The following is a 16,692-nucleotide window of genomic DNA, read 5'->3' on the forward strand; positions in this document are numbered from 1 at the left end:
GGATTTGTTATCTAAGCGGTCGCTCCCATCCTTGCCACCCTCAGTGTGTCGCATCAACACTCCCCGGTCTCCCATCTCTTTGCTCTTGTTATTCCCTTTTTACATTGTCCTGATCTTCATTGTCAGTCGCAAACATGCCTCGCGCAGCAGCCGGAAGTACGAAGGCGCTCAGCAACAAGATGAAAGCCGTGAGTAGCCAAGCCCATGAACTCCGCTCGACGATGGTGCTAACGTCTTGAAGAAAGGCTTGGGCAGGTTGCGATGGTACTGCCAGCTCTGCGAGCGACAAATGCGCGACGAGAACGGCTTCAAGTGGTAAGTCTCCGCGCAGCCCTGAATCCTCGAATTCTCCAATCCCAGGACCAGCGCGCTAACAATTTGCTCGTTTTCCCCGTTCCAGTCACGTCCAGAGCGAAAGCCATGTGCGCCAGGCGCTTATCGTCGGCGAAGACCCCAAGAAGTATATCGAAGATTACAGCAAGGAGTTTATGAAGAATTTCCTGGATTTGCTGAGGACGACGCACGGCGAGAAGAAGGTCCATGTCAATCAGTTCTATCAGCAGGTTATTGCGGATAAGGAGGTGAGTTTGGTGGGCTTTCTCTACGAGTGGTCGGTGTGCTGACTTTGGGTCTAGCACATTCATATGAACTCTACGAAGTGGACGTCGCTTTCCCAGTTTACGGCGTTCCTGGGTCGAGAGGGGTTGGTCCGCGTCGAGGAAACGGAGAAGGGGCTTTTCGTGTCGTATATCGATCGCAGTCCGGAGACCATGAAGCGTCGGGAGGCGATCATGAAGAAGGAGCGCCAGGATCGCGGAGACGAGGAGCGAGAACAACGGCAGATTCAGGAGCAGGTTGAGAGGGCCCAGCAGAACGCGGAGAAGGACAACGAGATCGATCCAGAGGCGAGAAATTTGCAACGGACGGAGGGAGAAAAGGTCAAGCTGAACCTCGGATTTGGTCCTAAGCCCGCCGAACAACCGAAGTCCGAGTCCGAGTCGAAGTCGAAGTCGCCCGCGGAAGAAAACGATGCACCCTCGGAATCCCCAGCCCCGGCCCCCGCCCCAGTCGAAGCGGCTCCGCAGCCGGCCCCGAAAATATCGATGTCGTTCGGTGGTGGTCAGAAGCCAAAGAATGTGTTTGCTTCGGCGGCGAAGAAGAACCCTCTTGCTGGCAAGAAGGGTCCAGTCATGGAGGCGCCCAAGAAGATGTCGGAGCAGGAGAGAATCATGAAGCAGGAAATGGAGGCGATGGAGCGAAAACGCATGCGTGGGCCATCCGGGTTTCCGAACGCCAAACGCCCGCGAGTGACATGAATAACGAAGCTGAATACTCGATCCAACGTCCTACGATTACATCGATACCCCAACAACTCCTCGCACTCCGTGAAACGGCTCCCTCGCAATCTTGTTGCCGCCAGTGGGCAATATTTCCCAGCAAAATGGCTGGTATCGGTTATTTGAGGAAGCGCGTCGCTCTTACGCCGATAAACAACCGTGTCCTGATAGACGATATGGGTGGCATGGGGTGTATATGTCCTACGATTATACTTGGCGACTGGAAACCTTAAAGCATGTAGCGCATTGACGTCGGGCTGCCATTTTTGGTCTTTCCACTTTCACATCAGAATAGTATACCCAGCTACATTGTGTACGAAGATGGCAACATGGAATCCCAAACGACGTCATTCAGAGCTAGACATCCCTGGATTAGCGTAGCATTCTGGTCAATATTTACTGTCATGTTTGAGTGAAACTTCACAATCCAATTTTATCCGAGTCATATTGCTCATAAAAGCCGTTGTTTCTTAACATTCCGTCAACTGATATGACCAGCCTCTTGCCGACTATTTAGTCGAGGTTTGGTTCACTGGTCTAGCCAGGCGGGTTTTGTTTCTCCAGTTCCGAACTTTCGACCCTCGGCATCTTCACCGGACAACGACATCGCCAACCGCCGTCCCCTGGCCACACCCTCGTCGGAGATTCACTCCACGATGCAAGCTCCACAAGGGAGCCAAGCCATCCAACATGACGATGCCGATACCGATCAGTGGAAGGAGCCTAGGAACGAGGCAGTCAGTGTGACCCTCGCCTCATCGCCATGCGTCTTACCGTTTTTATTTCGCTTCTAACGCTCTCTCTTTTGCTCACGCACCTTAGACGATTGAGGCGGACTTGATGGATCGGATCTGCGCGGTCACCACGACCTCACCCGACGGCGTGACATTCACGCCCTCGCTGCGCGATCATCCGCCGCCGCTGGTCCCCGCGGATCGGATCCGGCAGGGTCTGAATATCTGCCCACATCGGCTGAATGGGTGCTTCTTGCTCGAGCTGGACGCGGCGACGATTTTGAAAGTCGGCGAGACGGTCCGCATGGGGGAAGCGGAGGCGATGATTCTAGTCAGGAACCAGACGTCGGTCCCCGTGCCCCGGGTCTTTAATGCTTATGTGATCGCGGAGATCGGGTTCATCGTGATGGAAAAGATACACGGCGACGAGCTGGCCGAGACGCTGCCCCGCGCCGTCAAGAAGGCTCTCGCGCGGGAACTACGAGGGTATATACAGCAATGGCGCCAGCTCCGGGGCTCCTTCTTCGGCTCCGTCGACGGCGGTCCGTGCCAGGACGTAATCTTCAAGCATCCCTGGGAGAACAGGGAGTATGACTATGGGCCGTTCGCCTCGCGCGAGGACTTCAATATAGGCATGGTAGAGGCCCTGAGGAGGTCGAGGCCCAATTTAACGCTGGAGACGGACGAGGATGCGCGCTTTGCCGAGGAGCTCCTCCTCTCGGGGGCTGGGCAGACGGAAACCTGCATATTCACCCACGGCGACTTGGACCAGTCGAATATCATCGTCCGGGACGGGAAGATCTCCGGCATCATCGACTGGGGGGTGGCGGGGTATAGCGTGCCGGAGAGAGAATACTTTGGCCTGCGGTGGCCAACGCTAGATGAAGAGTGGCGCGACCTCTCCACGTCCATCCTGCCCCCGGATGGATACGAATACTGGAAAACCGTCAACCGTGAAATGATGCGATACACGTGTATCTAGATAGCATATAGAGCCATCCTGTCATATCCTCAGTCTCCCTCCCCGCGCCCCTTGCAAGACCGAACGCCAAAAACGCCTTATCCAAACCCACCTCCCCATCCCTGTCAGAACTTCCTCAGCGCTATCCAATTCGTCCCTACAGCCCCCCTCACATGTCGCGCTGGCTTCCCAATCATCTCCTTCCAGAATTCAGACGTCCCAGGGGGCACGAGCTCCTCGATCTCCAGCGCGATCAACGTACTCAGCACCCAGTCCTGGCAATTTCTCTTCCCATCCTTCGGCGCCTCTTCGTTGGCGACGATCTGCGTGGCCCGCTGGCGTTGCTGATCGGTCAGTGTGGAGATCACGCATAATCCGAGGGCTTGTTGCGTGTTGAGTCTCGTTCTCAGCCGTGGTTCGAATTGGAAGAACATCCCTTTTGCGTCGAGCGTGCGCACATGCAGGAGGTCGCCGTACGGATTCGGCGGCTTGTTGATCGTGAAGCCCCAGTGCGATGGGTCGTCTGGGTTTTCTCCGTCGCCGAACACCTCGACGGATAGTTTATATGCCATTTTTTCCCCTCTTCTTATTTTTGTTTGTATCGCGCTATTCGGTGTTGTTAGATCGGTGAGAAGACCGATGGTGTAGTTATTCATACCTCCCTTATTGTATAGTCAGGGTATTATCGTTCCTGCCTCTCACAGGTCGCGACGCTTCATCGTTTCACCTCCCGCGGACCTCTCATCGGTGATATCGGTATGGGTATACGATCGGTATAGCGATGACGAGATCTAGCGACACGCTACTATGACGCACGCACGGAATCCTTCAATGCCCCGAGTCGAGTATTATTGGAAGCAGATCGGCCGAACAGACGGAGACAAACAAACGCATGCACGACAAAGCCAGCAATCCACGGGAGCAAAGGAAGCTACCTATCTCCACCGCGCTGCTACAAGCATGGCTGGTCTGGGTCTGAGATCCTTTTCCAATGGGGTGGCACATAGTGCGTTTCGGTGGTCGAGATTCTTTGTTTGGGGGAAAGGGCCAACCAACCCGACCTACCCTAGGTAGCCTAGCCGGGCGCTTACAGGGCCTATGGGCTAGACTCTGGGCATTGGGGCTCTAGCCGGGTACAGGTTGGTTTGGGTTTTTGACAGTTGTTTGCGAGCGGAAAGGAGTATATTACTCTGCTTTAAGGACTGGGAGGCGAGTCGATCCTTTTGACTTGGTGGCTGGATTCTGGCAGATTACTGGAGATAAGCGACAGGTGTGTGATCGACTGCTAAGCTTCTGGGGTGGATTTGACTCTTTCTTTGGTTGTCTATTGTTTGTGCTACTTCCTGTAATGTGCTTTTATTTGTATTGTTTGTTCTGCTCGTAGAACAGTGGAATAATAGCATGAAATAAGTGGCACTACCATCTCAAGATCAAGATAGCCCTGGGACTTGGGCGGAGATATATACATTGCTACCCCATGATGCAAACTCAAAGAGAACTCTTCCCATCCCGTCTATTCACCGATCAAAACTGCCCCAAACCCCTCTACGGTACATAAATATATATCCATAGCATGCTAATATCTGAAATAAGGGAATCCCATCATAGTAAAGAGTCCTAGAAAGCCACAAAAATTGCCAAAACTACGATGCGTGCAAAAGACAAGAGACAGCAGACCGAAGGTCGGCTCGCCTTCCGCCCGGGTGGTCGAGTGGTTTTGTTTTTGCTGGGAATTTGCGACGGTTCCCGCTCGATCCGCGGCCGGGGCAATGATCTTTTCTTTTCTTTTTTGTATTTTCTCTCTCTACTCTCTACGTTACTGGGCTACTGTTGGAGGGAGGTATTTTTCTTTTCTGCTATTGCATTTGTTTGTTTCGATTCCTGCTTGCGGATTTCTTATGCCCCACCCAGCCTTCGAAGCGAGGAAATGTTGCCCAGATGATGGGGGTTTAGAACAACACATTAATTAATTCACTGCAAACCGAGCTGAATCAGTGCTATCCGATTAAATGTAGTGTATTGGCATTCACCATCACAAAATGAATGATTTCCACCCCACTGAGCCTCGATGAAGGACTGAAGGAGGGGTACTCCGTACTACGGAACAAGTCAATGGCTCCAAGGGGTGGATCCTCAGATCTTGACGTTTGCTCTTTATCTGCTTCTCGGCCCCAACTCCCGAAGTCTATCCACCACACCCACTCACTTGTCATCGACCATCATTTTCATTTCTTCCTCCTGCACGGAGTACCCAAAGCAAAATTACCTCCTCACCATCAAACCCGCGTCCACCACACAGAAACAAACACAATGTCCACCATCGCATTCATCGGATGCGGTACGTCTACTCAATTCCACTACATCACTTCCCCGCGACTGACTCATCATCTAGGAAACATGGGGTCCGCCATCCTCGGCGGTATCCTGGACGCAACGCGCGAAGACTTCCAATCCGGCACCACGCCTAAGATCTCTCGCTTCATTGTATCTACGAAGAGCGCGGGATCGGCGGACCGCCTGCGGAAGACATTCCAGGCCGACGAGGCTCGGGTGACTGTCGGACACGGGCAGAATCTACGCGCGTGCCAAGAAGCAGACATCATTATGCTCGCATGCAAGCCATTCCTGGCAAAGGAGATCCTGCAGGAACAAGGTATCGCACAGGCGCTGCAGGGGAAATTCGTCATCAGTATCATGGCGGGAATGAAACCGAACGACATCAAGGAGATATTCCGCTACGGAAGTTGGGTTCCAACCATGACTGTCGCTCGAGCCATGCCTAACGTCGCGTCGCGGATCCGTCAGTCTCTGACTATCATCGAGGAGAATTCCGAACTATCAGAGGACATGTCCGAGACTCTGACGTGGATGTTCTCGCAGATAGGCACCGTCAAGTGGCTGCCCTCGAACCAGTTTGATATCGGAGGTCACTTGGCGGGTGCGTCGATGGCCATCTTCTCTACCCCACTGGATGGGATCTTGGATGGATGTGTGGTGGAGGGGATGCGTCGGGCGGAGGCGCTGGAGATGGCGGCGCAGGTTCTCACGGGAATGGCAGGGCTGCTGAAAGAGGGGGATCACCCGGCTTTAATGAGGGAGAGTATTTCATCGCCCAGGGGGTGCACCATCCAGAGCTTGTTGACGCTGGAGAGACAGGGAGTGAGAGGGGCGTTTGCCGATTCGATGATTAACGGGGTGAAGCATTTGCGGGGTGAGAAATAGATGCGGGACTGGGCCTAGAATGTAGTAGGTAAACAGCTAGATATGGCAATTAGACGGTCAATCAGAATGCGATAGATAAAAATAGCCCCCGAGACAATTAGTGCCGTGTTGAAAGCATACTCCGTATGGGTGTACATACGGGCCGCAGACTGATTGATATGTGGCGGAATCCCCGGCCGAGCATGACGGAAGGTGCCTCCGAGCTTATCTGCTACAACGACTGCTGAATCAATCAAATGACCCAGTCCGACCGACTCCAGTGGAACTAAATATTCCATCAAAACGACAAAAAACCAATCGGTCGTCGAGCCGGACTACAGTAACCCCCTCCGTATTCGCTGGCAATCGCTTCTCAACCGACCCCTCACATAGTGCGTATCGCGAGCACGAGGAAAGGTATATAGTGCGTAAGGGACAGCAAGGAGATGTCCTGATAACTCCAGATTTACACAACTCTTTGCTAGCATGGGGCCCAAGATCTCCTGGCCCAAGCGGTCCGGGCTCATACATCCACGGACCAAAGCAGTTGGATTGGCGAAGTCATCGTCAGCTACACCCCACCATGCGATCCCGCTCCATGCCTCCCCATCGCCTCCTAAAAAGGCCCCTCTCTCGGTGATGCCGACGAAGACGTTTCTTCGCTGTTTGCTGTTTACGTCGGTGATGTCATCGCCGCTCCTGAGGCCTTGCGTGTCGATCCTGAAATACGTGGTCGAGTCTAAATCGTTCCTGCTCAGTCCTTCAAAAAACCCGGTGATGAATTACCTTCTCCGCACGACTATCTACAATCAGTTCTGTGCGGGGTCGAACGAGAAGGGGGTGCGCCGGACGGTTCAGGATATGAAGAGTCTAGGTTTCAAGGGTGTTATTCTAGGATATGCTCGGGAGTCTGTTGCGAGGATGGAGGGTGCGGATTCCCAATGGCATACGGTGAGCCAGAAAGTGCTGGAAGACAGCGCCGTTGAAGAATGGAAGCAAGGGAACCTGCGGACCCTGAAGATGATTGGCGAGGGGGACTATCTTGCCGTCAAGTGAGGCCACCCTCGACACGACTTGATTTCCCAATTCTGACAGACGCAGATTCACCGGTGCCGGTCCCGCGGCTGTCGAGGCTCTCGCGCGTGGCGACCCTGTTCCTCCTCCGCAGATCAAGCAGGCCATCACGGAGCTTTGCGCGGCGACTGCGGCACAGAACTCTCGTGTGTGGATCGACGCCGAGCAGCAGGTCTTTCAGCCGGCAATCGATGCCTGGACCATCGATCTCATGCGGCAGTTCAACCGGCAGGGAGCCATCGTGGTGTTCAACACCATCCAGGCGTACCTGAAATCCTCCACCGAAAACGTCTACCATCACCTGTGTCTTGCCGGAAAGGAAGGCTGGGGGTTGGGAATCAAACTGGTCCGCGGCGCATACATTGCCCATGACATTCGATCGCGCATCCACGACACCAAAGCCGACACCGACCGCAACTACAACCACATTGTGGAAAGTCTGCTTACTCGGAAATTCCCACTGCGCGAGTCGGAGAGTACACCTGTGTTCCCTGACGTGCGATTGTTCGTGGCCACGCACAATGGGGAAAGCGTGCGGAAGGCATCTTCCCTGCTCCAGCACCGCGTCGTGAACGGGTTGCCCACGATCCCGGTGGAGGTGGGCCAATTGCAGGGCATGGCAGATGAGGTGAGCTGCGGGTTGGTGGCACAACACCAGGCCGGAGATTATCTACCAGCAGAAGGCAAGTCAGTGGGTGCCAGCGCAGTCCCGGGCGTGTTTAAATGTCTGGCTTGGGGGACCACCGAGGAATGTCTCCATTTCCTGTTGCGCAGGGCCGTTGAGAACCAGTCGGCCATGGAGCGCACGAGGGATACAGCAGCGGCGTTGAGGGAGGAAGCGAAGAGACGGATTGGGTTGTGATTTTTTCTTTTTCCTTTGTGATTTTATTAGCATGCCTTTTTCTTTTTCTTATGACCGAGACGCAATGGACCCGATTTTCTTGTTAACCCTGCCTGCCCTTGATCAGATGGAATGTAACCAGTATGCCGATCTTGCAGACCTGATACGCAGACGAACGGGACTAGTCTACTCCGACCTTGCCAACTCACGACGTACCACTTTCCATGTTGACGAGATAAAGCTAAAATTGCGGAGAAAACGTGGGGAGTTCGCCTTAGGCCAAGCGGAGATCCTGATCTTCGTCTCAAAGCAGGGTTGATATCGGCTCTCGAAGCCGAGCTCGGGGAGGGGCTCCGCATATTAGCCTGTGCTAGTTCATCTAGGATAAATGCAACTGATCAACAGAGGTAGGATATCTAGCAGCCATCGACAGATCAGATCTTGATACGTTGCCATACCAAACCGGCCTTTTCGATGGTCCGACAGCTCAGATGGCCAAAATCAAACCAAATCAAATCATCGGCCCCCGTTTCTGTTTCAGCGTCTCCTTCGCTTCCATGTACTCCAGATCATGATCATCGAGCACGGCTTCCTGCTCACACGCCTCTATTATCTCCAAGACGTACTCCTGACAGTCCCATTCCAGCGTCTCGTTGTCCACGCGGGCGCCATCGACGATCGCTCTGATGGTGGGGATGTCGGGATCCCCGACTTCGCTCACGAATATGGCGTGGATGAATGTCTCCGAGTCGCGCGGGTTGCCGGATGATGTGACTTTTTGGAAACTCGGATGCTCGCCGTCGACTTCGTAGATGGTGTCTTCGGTGGAGGTGTGCAGGTGGAGGGCCCAGTGCTGGAAGTTGCCGTATCGAGGGTGGTAGATTGCGACGGCGAGGTAGGGATGCATTTCTTTTTTCCTCTTTTCTCTTTGAAGGCGTATTGTTTGTTCTACATGAAGGTTTGATGATAGAGATGATATGGTACTTGTTTGTGACGAGAAAAGAATAATAGAGAGTTGGTCCTTAACTACACGATGGGCTGGTGGTGGCCTGGAACAAGGCAGCACTGTGCCTGAGGCCTTCCGTGGAAATATTCTCCCGTAATCGGAGGCTGTCGACTCTCCATCTCTCCATCTCTTCGTCTCTTCATCTCTTCATCCCACTCCTTACTCCTGGCCATCCCATTCCAGTTATTGGTATCTGAGTTTATCTCAAACCCAGGAGCACAAAATTCCCATACTAACCCAAACGATCTCACCGTGACCCAACCCCTCCGGCGCTGTCTAGAGCCTACTCATCCCGCGTGCGGAACCCCAGATGCGCTCCGGCAACCCCGAACCCCACACTATGATGCAAGAGGCTTCCTCCACGCCCTGTCATTGAGATCGTCCAACCCCGACGGACTATTATCGGCCAAGCAAAACCTTGGATCCGAGTCCGGCTTCCCACTCTGCCTTTTTGCGCAAGATCGAAACCGAGCATTCCTTTCCCCGAAGTGACGTTGGGATTGTGGCTTGCTGTTACCCCGCATATTCAGTGACCCGCGACTATACGGTTGGTGGTGCGATCGAGGGAAATTCCCAAGGGTAGGTAGAGTTGGGTAACCTTAAGTTTTAACTAGGCCGACCGGCTCCCGGATTTCTTTTTTCTTTTTCTCTTTTGGCTTTCTGACTAGAGGGCATTTCTGGCTGGGCGTTTTTGGATCGGCGTCTGCTTTCCCGGTCTTGGATACGAGTGTGGGGACTGGATAGTTCGCGAGCGAAGCGGGCTTTTTACGTTATTGTAACTGCTGTTGCTGCCTGCCTCGAGGGTTGAAATATCTTGGTGTTTGGTTCTCTTATGTTCATTCATCGTTTTTTGATCAATAGTTTTGTTGGTAGAGAGATCTCGCGATGAGGTTGAAGGTATGTGATTATTATTCCTTCACCAATCCCTCGGTAAAACACTTACACTTAAAACTAACGAAGCTGCAGATACTTGCAGCAGCGCTGCTGCAATCGTGTTTTTCTCTGGCAGCTTCTGGCGCGCCTGGAAAGAGTGATCGCATCTCCGGTGCCTTGAACAGGCACCACGGCGGTCATGATTCTCGAAAGTCCGCGGGAAACTCAACAAATGTGTATCAGACTAGGTTCGATGGACTGACGTGGGATGACAACAACTGGATACTTGAAACCACTGCTTTCGATCAAGGACGTTACCAGGCTCGTGGCTCGGTTGCGAATGGATATCTTGGCATCAGTGTTGCCAGTCTTGGCCCCTTCTTTGAAATCGATCGCGAAGACAACGGCAATGAGATTAGCGGCTGGCCTCTGTTCTCGAGACGGCAAAGCTTTGCAACGATAGCCGGTTTCTACGACTCTCAACCGACCACGAACTCGACCAACTTCCCGTGGTTGTACCAATATGGCTGGGACAGCGTCATTAGTGGAGTACCGCACTGGGCTGGGCTAATCCTTGACTTGGGCAATGGTGACTACTTGGATGCTACTGTGGACAACAAAACCATCAAGAACTTCCAGTCTGCGTACGATTTCAAGGCCGGGGTGCTGTCATGGTCTTATCAGTGGGTTCCGAAAGGCGACAGGGGATCATTTGACATCGCGTATCGGATCTTCGCGAACAAGCTGAATGTTACCCAGGCGGTGGTCGATATGGAAATCACCCCCTCTCGGAACACGAATGCTACGGTGGTCAACCTCATTGATGGTAGATCGGCTGTGCGCACAGATTTCGTGGAATCGGGACAGGACGACCATGCAATCTTCACGGCGGTTCGGCCCTGGGGTGTTTCTAATGTCACGGCCTACGTGTACGCCAACTTGACAGCCTCCGATGGGGTCGACTTGACTACGCGTACTGCGATCAAAAACAAGCCTTACGTGAGCACGAACCAATCGTCCGTTGCCCAAGGTGTGAACGTCCAATTTGCAACGAATAAAACTGTACGCATTACCAAGTTCGTCGGTGCTGCTTCCTCCGACGCCTTTGGCAACCCGCGAAAAACTGCGAAGCAAGCAGCATTCGCAGGGTTGATCGCGGGTTATCAGCAATCGCTGAAAGCTCATGTTTCCGAGTGGGCAACGATCATGCCTGATGCCTCGGTTGATCATTTTGTGGACCCCAAAACCGGCAGGGTGCCGGAAGACGATCATCTCATCGACTCGGCCATCGTTGCCGTCGCTAATGTATACTATCTTTTGCAGGCCACCGTTGGCAAAAATGGTATTGCCGCGGTCGCAGGAGCCCCGGTGAATGACCACAGCATCTCAGTCGGTGGACTTACTTCCGATTCCTACGCAGGGCAAGTCTTCTGGGATGCCGATGTTTGGATGCAGCCTGGTCTTGTCGCCTCTCATCCCGAGGCTGCTCAGCGAGTGACCAACTACCGTGTGGCAAAGTTTGGACAGGCGCAGGAAAATATCAAAACATCGTTTGCCGGTGCAAAGAACCGTACCAAGTTCGAGCCGTCCGCGGCGATCTATCCCTGGACGAGCGGCCGATCTGGTAACTGCACGGCTACGGGCCCTTGCTGGGATTACCAGTATCATTTGAATGGGGACATAGGACTCTCCATGATATACGAGTGGGTTGCGAGTGGGAATACGCAGCATTTCCGTGACGAGCATTTCCCTATCTACGATTCTGTGGCAACCTTGTACTCGAACCTGGTGGAGCGCAATGGATCGTCTTGGACTTTGACGAATATGACTGACCCTGTAAGTCTGCAAGTGCGCCTTTTCTGCGTTTTCATTCTGACTGCTCTACTAGGACGAATACGCAAACCATATCGATGCTGGTGGATTCACAATGGCCCTTATTTCGGAGACCCTCGACAACGCCAATGCTTTCCGCGAGCAATTCGACATAGAGACTAATAAGACCTGGTCTGAGATCGCAGAGAATGTGCTCATGCTTCGAGAGGACGGAGTGACACTGGAATATACCACGATGAATGGCACCGCCGTGGTCAAACAAGCCGACATCGTGCTTATTACCTACCCGCTGGTCTACGATAACTACAGCGCTGAAACCGCACTGAATGATCTTGACTACGTGAGTGCTTCTGTCTCCGTCATACTTACCCTACTAACCTCGTCAACCTCGTCTCGCAAAGTATGCCAACAAGCAATCCGCCGACGGTCCCGCTATGACTTGGGCAATCTTCTCCATCGTGGCCAACGACATCTCGCCATCCGGCTGCTCAGCATACACCTACCACCAATATTCCTTCGACCCCTATGTGCGGCCGCCTTTCTACCAAATGTCCGAGCAGATGATCGACGATGCGAGCATCAACGGCGGCACCCGGCCGGCCTTCCCCTTCCTGACCGGCCACGGCGGAGGCAACCAAGTCGTCCTTTTCGGTTACCTCGGTCTGCGCCTGCTCCCAGACGAAGCCATCCACATCGACCCGGACCTTCCCCCACAGATCCCATATATCACCTACCGCACCTTCTACTGGCGTGGATGGCCCATCTCCGCGAGCTCCAACTCCACGCACACCACCATCCGTCGTGCCGTTGACACTCCTGCTCTGCCGTCCGCCGACCCTCGATTCGCCAACTCGTCCATCCCCGTCCACGTCGGCCTAGACTCCAACGCAACCACCCACACCCTCCCCCGCTCCAGTCCCTTGACCATCCGCAACCGCCAAATCGGAACCATCCCCACAATCGCCGACAACATCGTACAATGCCGTCCCGTCAACTCCCCCTCCGACTTCGAAGCGGGCCAATTCCCCATCTCCGCCGTCGACGGCGCCACGTCCACAAAATGGCAGCCCTCCTCGTCCTCCCTCACCTCCCTCACCGTCACCCTCTCCGACCAGGAACTTGCCTCAAACGCCCAAGTCCAGGGCTTCCACTTCGACTGGGCCCAGACCCCGCCGGTCAACGCCACCATCCTCTTCCACGACCACGCCATCGAGAACCCGGCGTCTTTATTCCTCAGCTCCCACGACAGCCATACCCAAAGCCAGAACGAGTCCTACACCGTAGTCACCCACCTCGCAAACATCGCCCCTTCGAAACCATGGCTCGCCACGGAAGACTACAACCAAGTGTCCATACCCGTCGGGAACACCACGCGCGTGGACCTTGACCAGCCTGTGCGTGTATCGCGGTACGCGACGCTGCTGATCTCTGGGAACCAGGGACTGGCAGGAGGAGAGGGCAAGGAAGAGGATGTGGGCGCGACGGTGGCTGAGTGGGCTATTTTAGGACCGAGGTCGCGAGAGAAGGGGAGGGATGGAAAAGAGAGTACCGCAGGGAAGAGGACATTGAAGGTGAAGGATGCAGTTGCGTTGGAGAGGGGAGTGGTTGGTGGGAGGAGATGGGGTTAATATTTTGATCTCTGTCTTTTTTTTTTAATGAATTTAGTTTGCTTTGTTGATGATCTGCTAGCGGGGGCTTAGATGAGAAAAGAATTGTTTGATGATGGATGTACACTAGTGGTATTGTTTATGCTTGCTATTGAGAAAGCTTGACACAGAAAGAGAGTGAAAGAAATAAATATACAAGCAGTTTGCTTTTACAGGCTAGACCTGCGAATCTTCTTCGAAGAGTCGATGTATTAAACAGTTGTTAGATGATCAAGATGACGAGGATGGAAGGTCTTAAAAGTGGTGAAATGCTGGGTAGATTGCATCATGCACTTAAGCACCAAGATTCTCTCTCCAGCTCTAGCCCAATCTACAAAACAAAACAAGAGAAATAAAACCAGATGAAATCCACATCAAGTTTGAATGTAATAGCTAAGATCAATAGCGTTTCAAAAATAAATACAAGAAAAAGACCAAGAGATCGGACAGGTAGGGCAGTACACCACCACACCCCGACTCTAGAATAGATAGATACATATGAACAGGAAGACAGATAGACCCATGGCCCATGTATCATCAGCCATGCATCAATTGTCTATCTCCTGTCGCATCAGATCACATCACATCACATCACATCACTTCAACACGACAAATATCGGATCAGAAACAGAAGCAGACCTGATAGCAGGCATCTAGTTATCCTGCGCAAAGCGATCCAAGAACTTAAACGTGCGCAACCCCTTCTTGATCTGATCCACGAACGCATCCGTCACCTCCTGCGCCACATACACGCCCTCGCGGGACGCCGAGATGCCGGAGCCCCTGAGCGCCGACGCACCAGAGCCCAGGGCGGCGACGGGCTTTCCAAACCGGAACCCATCAACGAGGATCTGCAGGGGCCGACCGGCGGGGAAGTAGGTGGCCACGGAGCCGGTCGAGTTCGACGGCGGGGCGGTGAACGAGGCGGGCGCAAACAGGCCCTCAGCGCCGGGGGCGATAACCACGGCATCGAACTGGATAGCGTCGGACCCGGAGTACGTCTGATCGACGCCGTCGACCTGGCGCTCGGCGACGACGACAGTGTCGACGCCGGACTTGGCGAGCGCGTCGCTCAGCTCCGCCGCCACCTTGATGGACGAGGCGTTCTGCGCGCTGGCCAGGAACCCGACCTTCAGGCCCTCGAGCTTGGAGAGCGGGTGGCCGAACGCGCCGATGTTGAGGGTCTTGTTGTGGTGGTAGAACTTGGTGTCCGGGGAGGGTTCCTTCTCGCCGATGGCGCGGGCGACGCGGCGCGCGAGATCGTTCGACACGCGGTTGAGTTGGAGGATCACGTTCTGGCGGACGACGGAGCTCTTGACGTTCGAGGTTTCGAAGCGGATGGCGTCGATGAGGAATTGCTGTTCCGCGGGGAGGAGCGAGTTGTAGAAGAGACGCGGCTGCGACCACACGTCGCGGAAGCTGGGGCTGACGGACCGGGTCAGGTGGCCGCTGGGGGAGCGGTTCGGGGCCGTGAAGAAGCCCTTGCCGACGCTTTGGTTGGCTTGTTTGGGAGAGCCCTTGTTGGAGGTGTTGGGGGTGTAGGCGTTGGGGTTGAGCGGGATGAACATTTGGCCTGGTTGGGTTGGGTTAGATGGGTTGGATTGGGGAGGAAGGGGGTGACTTACCGGCGCCATCACGGTTGTTGTTGTGGATGGGGACGCGGGGCTGGTTGATGGGCAGCTGCTCGAAGTTGGGACCGCCGTGACGGTTCAGCTGGGTGTCGAGGTACGAGAAGAGACGGCCCTGGAGGAGAGGGTCTTCGGTGAAGTCGACACCGCGGACGATGTGGCCGGGTTGGAACTGCGGTGTATTAGCATCGAAGTCTTTCTTTCTTTCTTTCTTTTTGGAAGGAGAGGGAAAGACTGACCATGACCTGCTCGGTCTCGGCAAAGTAGTTGCGCGGGTTGCGGTTCAGCGTCATCTTGCCCAGCTTGGTGATGGGCACCAGCTCCTCGGGCACGATCTTGGTGGGATCGAACAGGTCGAAGCCGAAGCGGAGCTGGTCCTCCTCGTCCATGACTTGCACGCCGAGCTATTCGGTATAGTTAGTATTGCACGATAGGAATCAATTGAAACGAAGGCAAGACTGGACATACCTCCCACTCGGGGTACCGTTCCTCCTGGATGGACTCGAACAGATCCTGGCGCAGGAAGTCGGGGTTCTTGCCGGACACCTGCTGCGCCTCTTCCCAGACCAAGCTGGCCTTGCCCTGCAGCGACTTCCAGTGGAACTTGACGAGCTTGGTGGATCCGTCATCGGTCACGAAGCGGTAGGTGTGCACACCGAAGCCATCGACGTGGCGGAACGAACGGGGGATACCGTGACCGGCCATGGCCCAGAAGAGCGTGTGCAGGGAGCTGGGCTGCTGGCTGAAGAAGTCCCAGGCCGCGTCGTGCGCGGTGGCAGCCTGAGGGATCTCATTGTCGCCGCGGGGCTTGACGGCGTGGATGAGATCGGGGAAGAGGATGGCATCCTGGATGAAGAAGACGGGGATGTTGTTGCCGACGATGTCTAGGTGAGTCAGTTATTGCTGCTCGTATGTTTCTAGAAAGAGAGAGACAATGTCTTACCGAAGTTACCCTCGTCCGTGAAGAAGCGAGTCGCGAAGCCGTGAACGTCACGAGCAAGGTCGGAGCTACCACGGCTGCCAGCGACGGTCGAGAATCGCACGAAAACGGGCGTCTCTTTGCCCTTCTTGCCGAGGAAAGAAGCAGCAGTGATGTTGGAGTAGTCTCCGTACGAGGTGAAGACACCGTGGGCACCAGCACCCCGAGCATGCACTGCACGTTCGGGAACCTACGATGCATGTTAGACATTCTGTATACTAGACTTTTTTTTTTTTTTTTTTTTTTTAGGGAGAGGGACAGAAACATACACGTTCATGGTCGAAACGCTGGATCTTCTGACGGAAGATGAAATCCTCCAGCAGAGTCGGACCTCGGTCACCGACCTGCAGACTGTCCTGATCGGCAATCGGACCTCCCACATCGGACGTGAGGTATGCATCATCGTCCTTCAGATAGTATTGAGACAAGAATTCCTCGGTGTTGGCGGCAGCACCTTCGGACGAAGCATCACGACGTTCATGCTGGCCGCCGTTGGAGTCCGCAAAGGGGCAGACCGCGTTGGCAACGCCAACGAGGCCGAGAAGGGGAGAGAAACGCATGATCACTGATAGGAAACGG

At 54.2% G+C, this 16,692-nt stretch overlaps 8 protein-coding genes across 8 annotated transcripts; 5 read left to right on the plus strand and 3 right to left on the minus strand.

The window, feature by feature from the left end:
- The first annotated feature begins 57 nt into the window (after positions 1-57).
- Positions 58-1,529, plus strand: P170DRAFT_513067 (putative C2H2 finger domain protein (Kin17)). The gene is made up of 4 exons (XM_024855057.1): positions 58-188; positions 242-315; positions 401-581; positions 636-1,529. Exons 1-4 carry the CDS (start codon positions 135-137, stop codon positions 1,314-1,316), a joined length of 990 nt encoding a protein of 329 aa, XP_024700266.1. The 5' UTR covers positions 58-134; the 3' UTR covers positions 1,317-1,529.
- A 218-nt stretch (positions 1,530-1,747) lies between these two features.
- Positions 1,748-3,105, plus strand: P170DRAFT_270844 (uncharacterized protein). The gene has a single exon (XM_024843137.1). The coding sequence runs from the start codon at positions 2,178-2,180 to the stop codon at positions 3,051-3,053; it is 876 nt and encodes a 291-aa protein (XP_024700267.1). The 5' UTR covers positions 1,748-2,177; the 3' UTR covers positions 3,054-3,105.
- P170DRAFT_440148 (uncharacterized protein) lies at positions 3,074-4,055 on the minus strand. The gene is made up of 2 exons (XM_024850008.1): positions 3,691-4,055; positions 3,074-3,638 (listed from the first exon to the last, which is right to left on the minus strand). The coding sequence occupies exon 2, from the start codon at positions 3,602-3,604 to the stop codon at positions 3,158-3,160; it is 447 nt and encodes a 148-aa protein (XP_024700268.1). The 5' UTR covers positions 3,605-3,638; positions 3,691-4,055; the 3' UTR covers positions 3,074-3,157.
- A 1,287-nt stretch (positions 4,056-5,342) lies between these two features.
- On the plus strand, positions 5,343-6,254 carry P170DRAFT_479505 (pyrroline-5-carboxylate reductase; the record flags this gene model as incomplete). Its single annotated transcript, XM_024853687.1, has 2 exons — positions 5,343-5,370; positions 5,425-6,254. The coding sequence occupies 2 exons, from the start codon at positions 5,343-5,345 to the stop codon at positions 6,252-6,254; spliced, it is 858 nt and encodes a 285-aa protein (XP_024700269.1).
- Positions 6,255-6,719: 465 nt separating this feature from the next.
- P170DRAFT_415856 (putative proline oxidase Put1) lies at positions 6,720-8,169 on the plus strand (the record flags this gene model as incomplete). Its single annotated transcript, XM_024847088.1, has 2 exons — positions 6,720-7,285; positions 7,335-8,169. 2 exons carry the CDS (start codon positions 6,720-6,722, stop codon positions 8,167-8,169), a joined length of 1,401 nt encoding a protein of 466 aa, XP_024700270.1.
- A 138-nt stretch (positions 8,170-8,307) lies between these two features.
- On the minus strand, positions 8,308-9,139 carry P170DRAFT_513071 (uncharacterized protein). Its single transcript, XM_024855058.1, has one exon. The coding sequence runs from the start codon at positions 9,053-9,055 to the stop codon at positions 8,660-8,662; it is 396 nt and encodes a 131-aa protein (XP_024700271.1). The 5' UTR covers positions 9,056-9,139; the 3' UTR covers positions 8,308-8,659.
- Positions 9,140-10,039: 900 nt separating this feature from the next.
- treA (alpha,alpha-trehalase treA) lies at positions 10,040-13,577 on the plus strand (the record flags this gene model as incomplete). Its single annotated transcript, XM_024855059.1, has 4 exons — positions 10,040-10,051; positions 10,121-11,863; positions 11,916-12,200; positions 12,262-13,577. The coding sequence occupies 4 exons, from the start codon at positions 10,040-10,042 to the stop codon at positions 13,486-13,488; spliced, it is 3,267 nt and encodes a 1,088-aa protein (XP_024700272.1). The 3' UTR covers positions 13,489-13,577.
- A 582-nt stretch (positions 13,578-14,159) lies between these two features.
- cat1 (catalase catB) lies at positions 14,160-16,673 on the minus strand (the record flags this gene model as incomplete). Its single annotated transcript, XM_024853688.1, has 6 exons — positions 14,160-15,079; positions 15,132-15,306; positions 15,374-15,538; positions 15,603-16,018; positions 16,078-16,303; positions 16,383-16,673. 6 exons carry the CDS (start codon positions 16,671-16,673, stop codon positions 14,160-14,162), a joined length of 2,193 nt encoding a protein of 730 aa, XP_024700273.1.
- Positions 16,674-16,692: the final 19 nt, after the last annotated feature.

Source organism: Aspergillus steynii (assembly GCF_002849105.1).
Source record: "Aspergillus steynii IBT 23096 chromosome Unknown P170scaffold_8, whole genome shotgun sequence".
Taxonomy (NCBI): Eukaryota; Fungi; Ascomycota; class Eurotiomycetes; order Eurotiales; family Aspergillaceae; genus Aspergillus; species Aspergillus steynii.

Coding starts and splice junctions, on each gene's coding strand:
- P170DRAFT_513067 (XM_024855057.1), top strand. CDS start 135: ATGCCTCGCGCAGCAGCCGGAAGTACGAAGGCGCTCAGCAACAAGATG. Junction 316..400: donor GACGAGAACGGCTTCAAGTG/GTAAGTCTCCGC, acceptor TCCCCGTTCCAG/TCACGTCCAGAGCGAAAGCC. Junction 582..635: donor AGGTTATTGCGGATAAGGAG/GTGAGTTTGGTG, acceptor CTTTGGGTCTAG/CACATTCATATGAACTCTAC.
- P170DRAFT_270844 (XM_024843137.1), top strand. CDS start 2,178: ATGGATCGGATCTGCGCGGTCACCACGACCTCACCCGACGGCGTGACA.
- P170DRAFT_440148 (XM_024850008.1), bottom strand. CDS start 3,604: ATGGCATATAAACTATCCGTCGAGGTGTTCGGCGACGGAGAAAACCCA.
- P170DRAFT_513071 (XM_024855058.1), bottom strand. CDS start 9,055: ATGCATCCCTACCTCGCCGTCGCAATCTACCACCCTCGATACGGCAAC.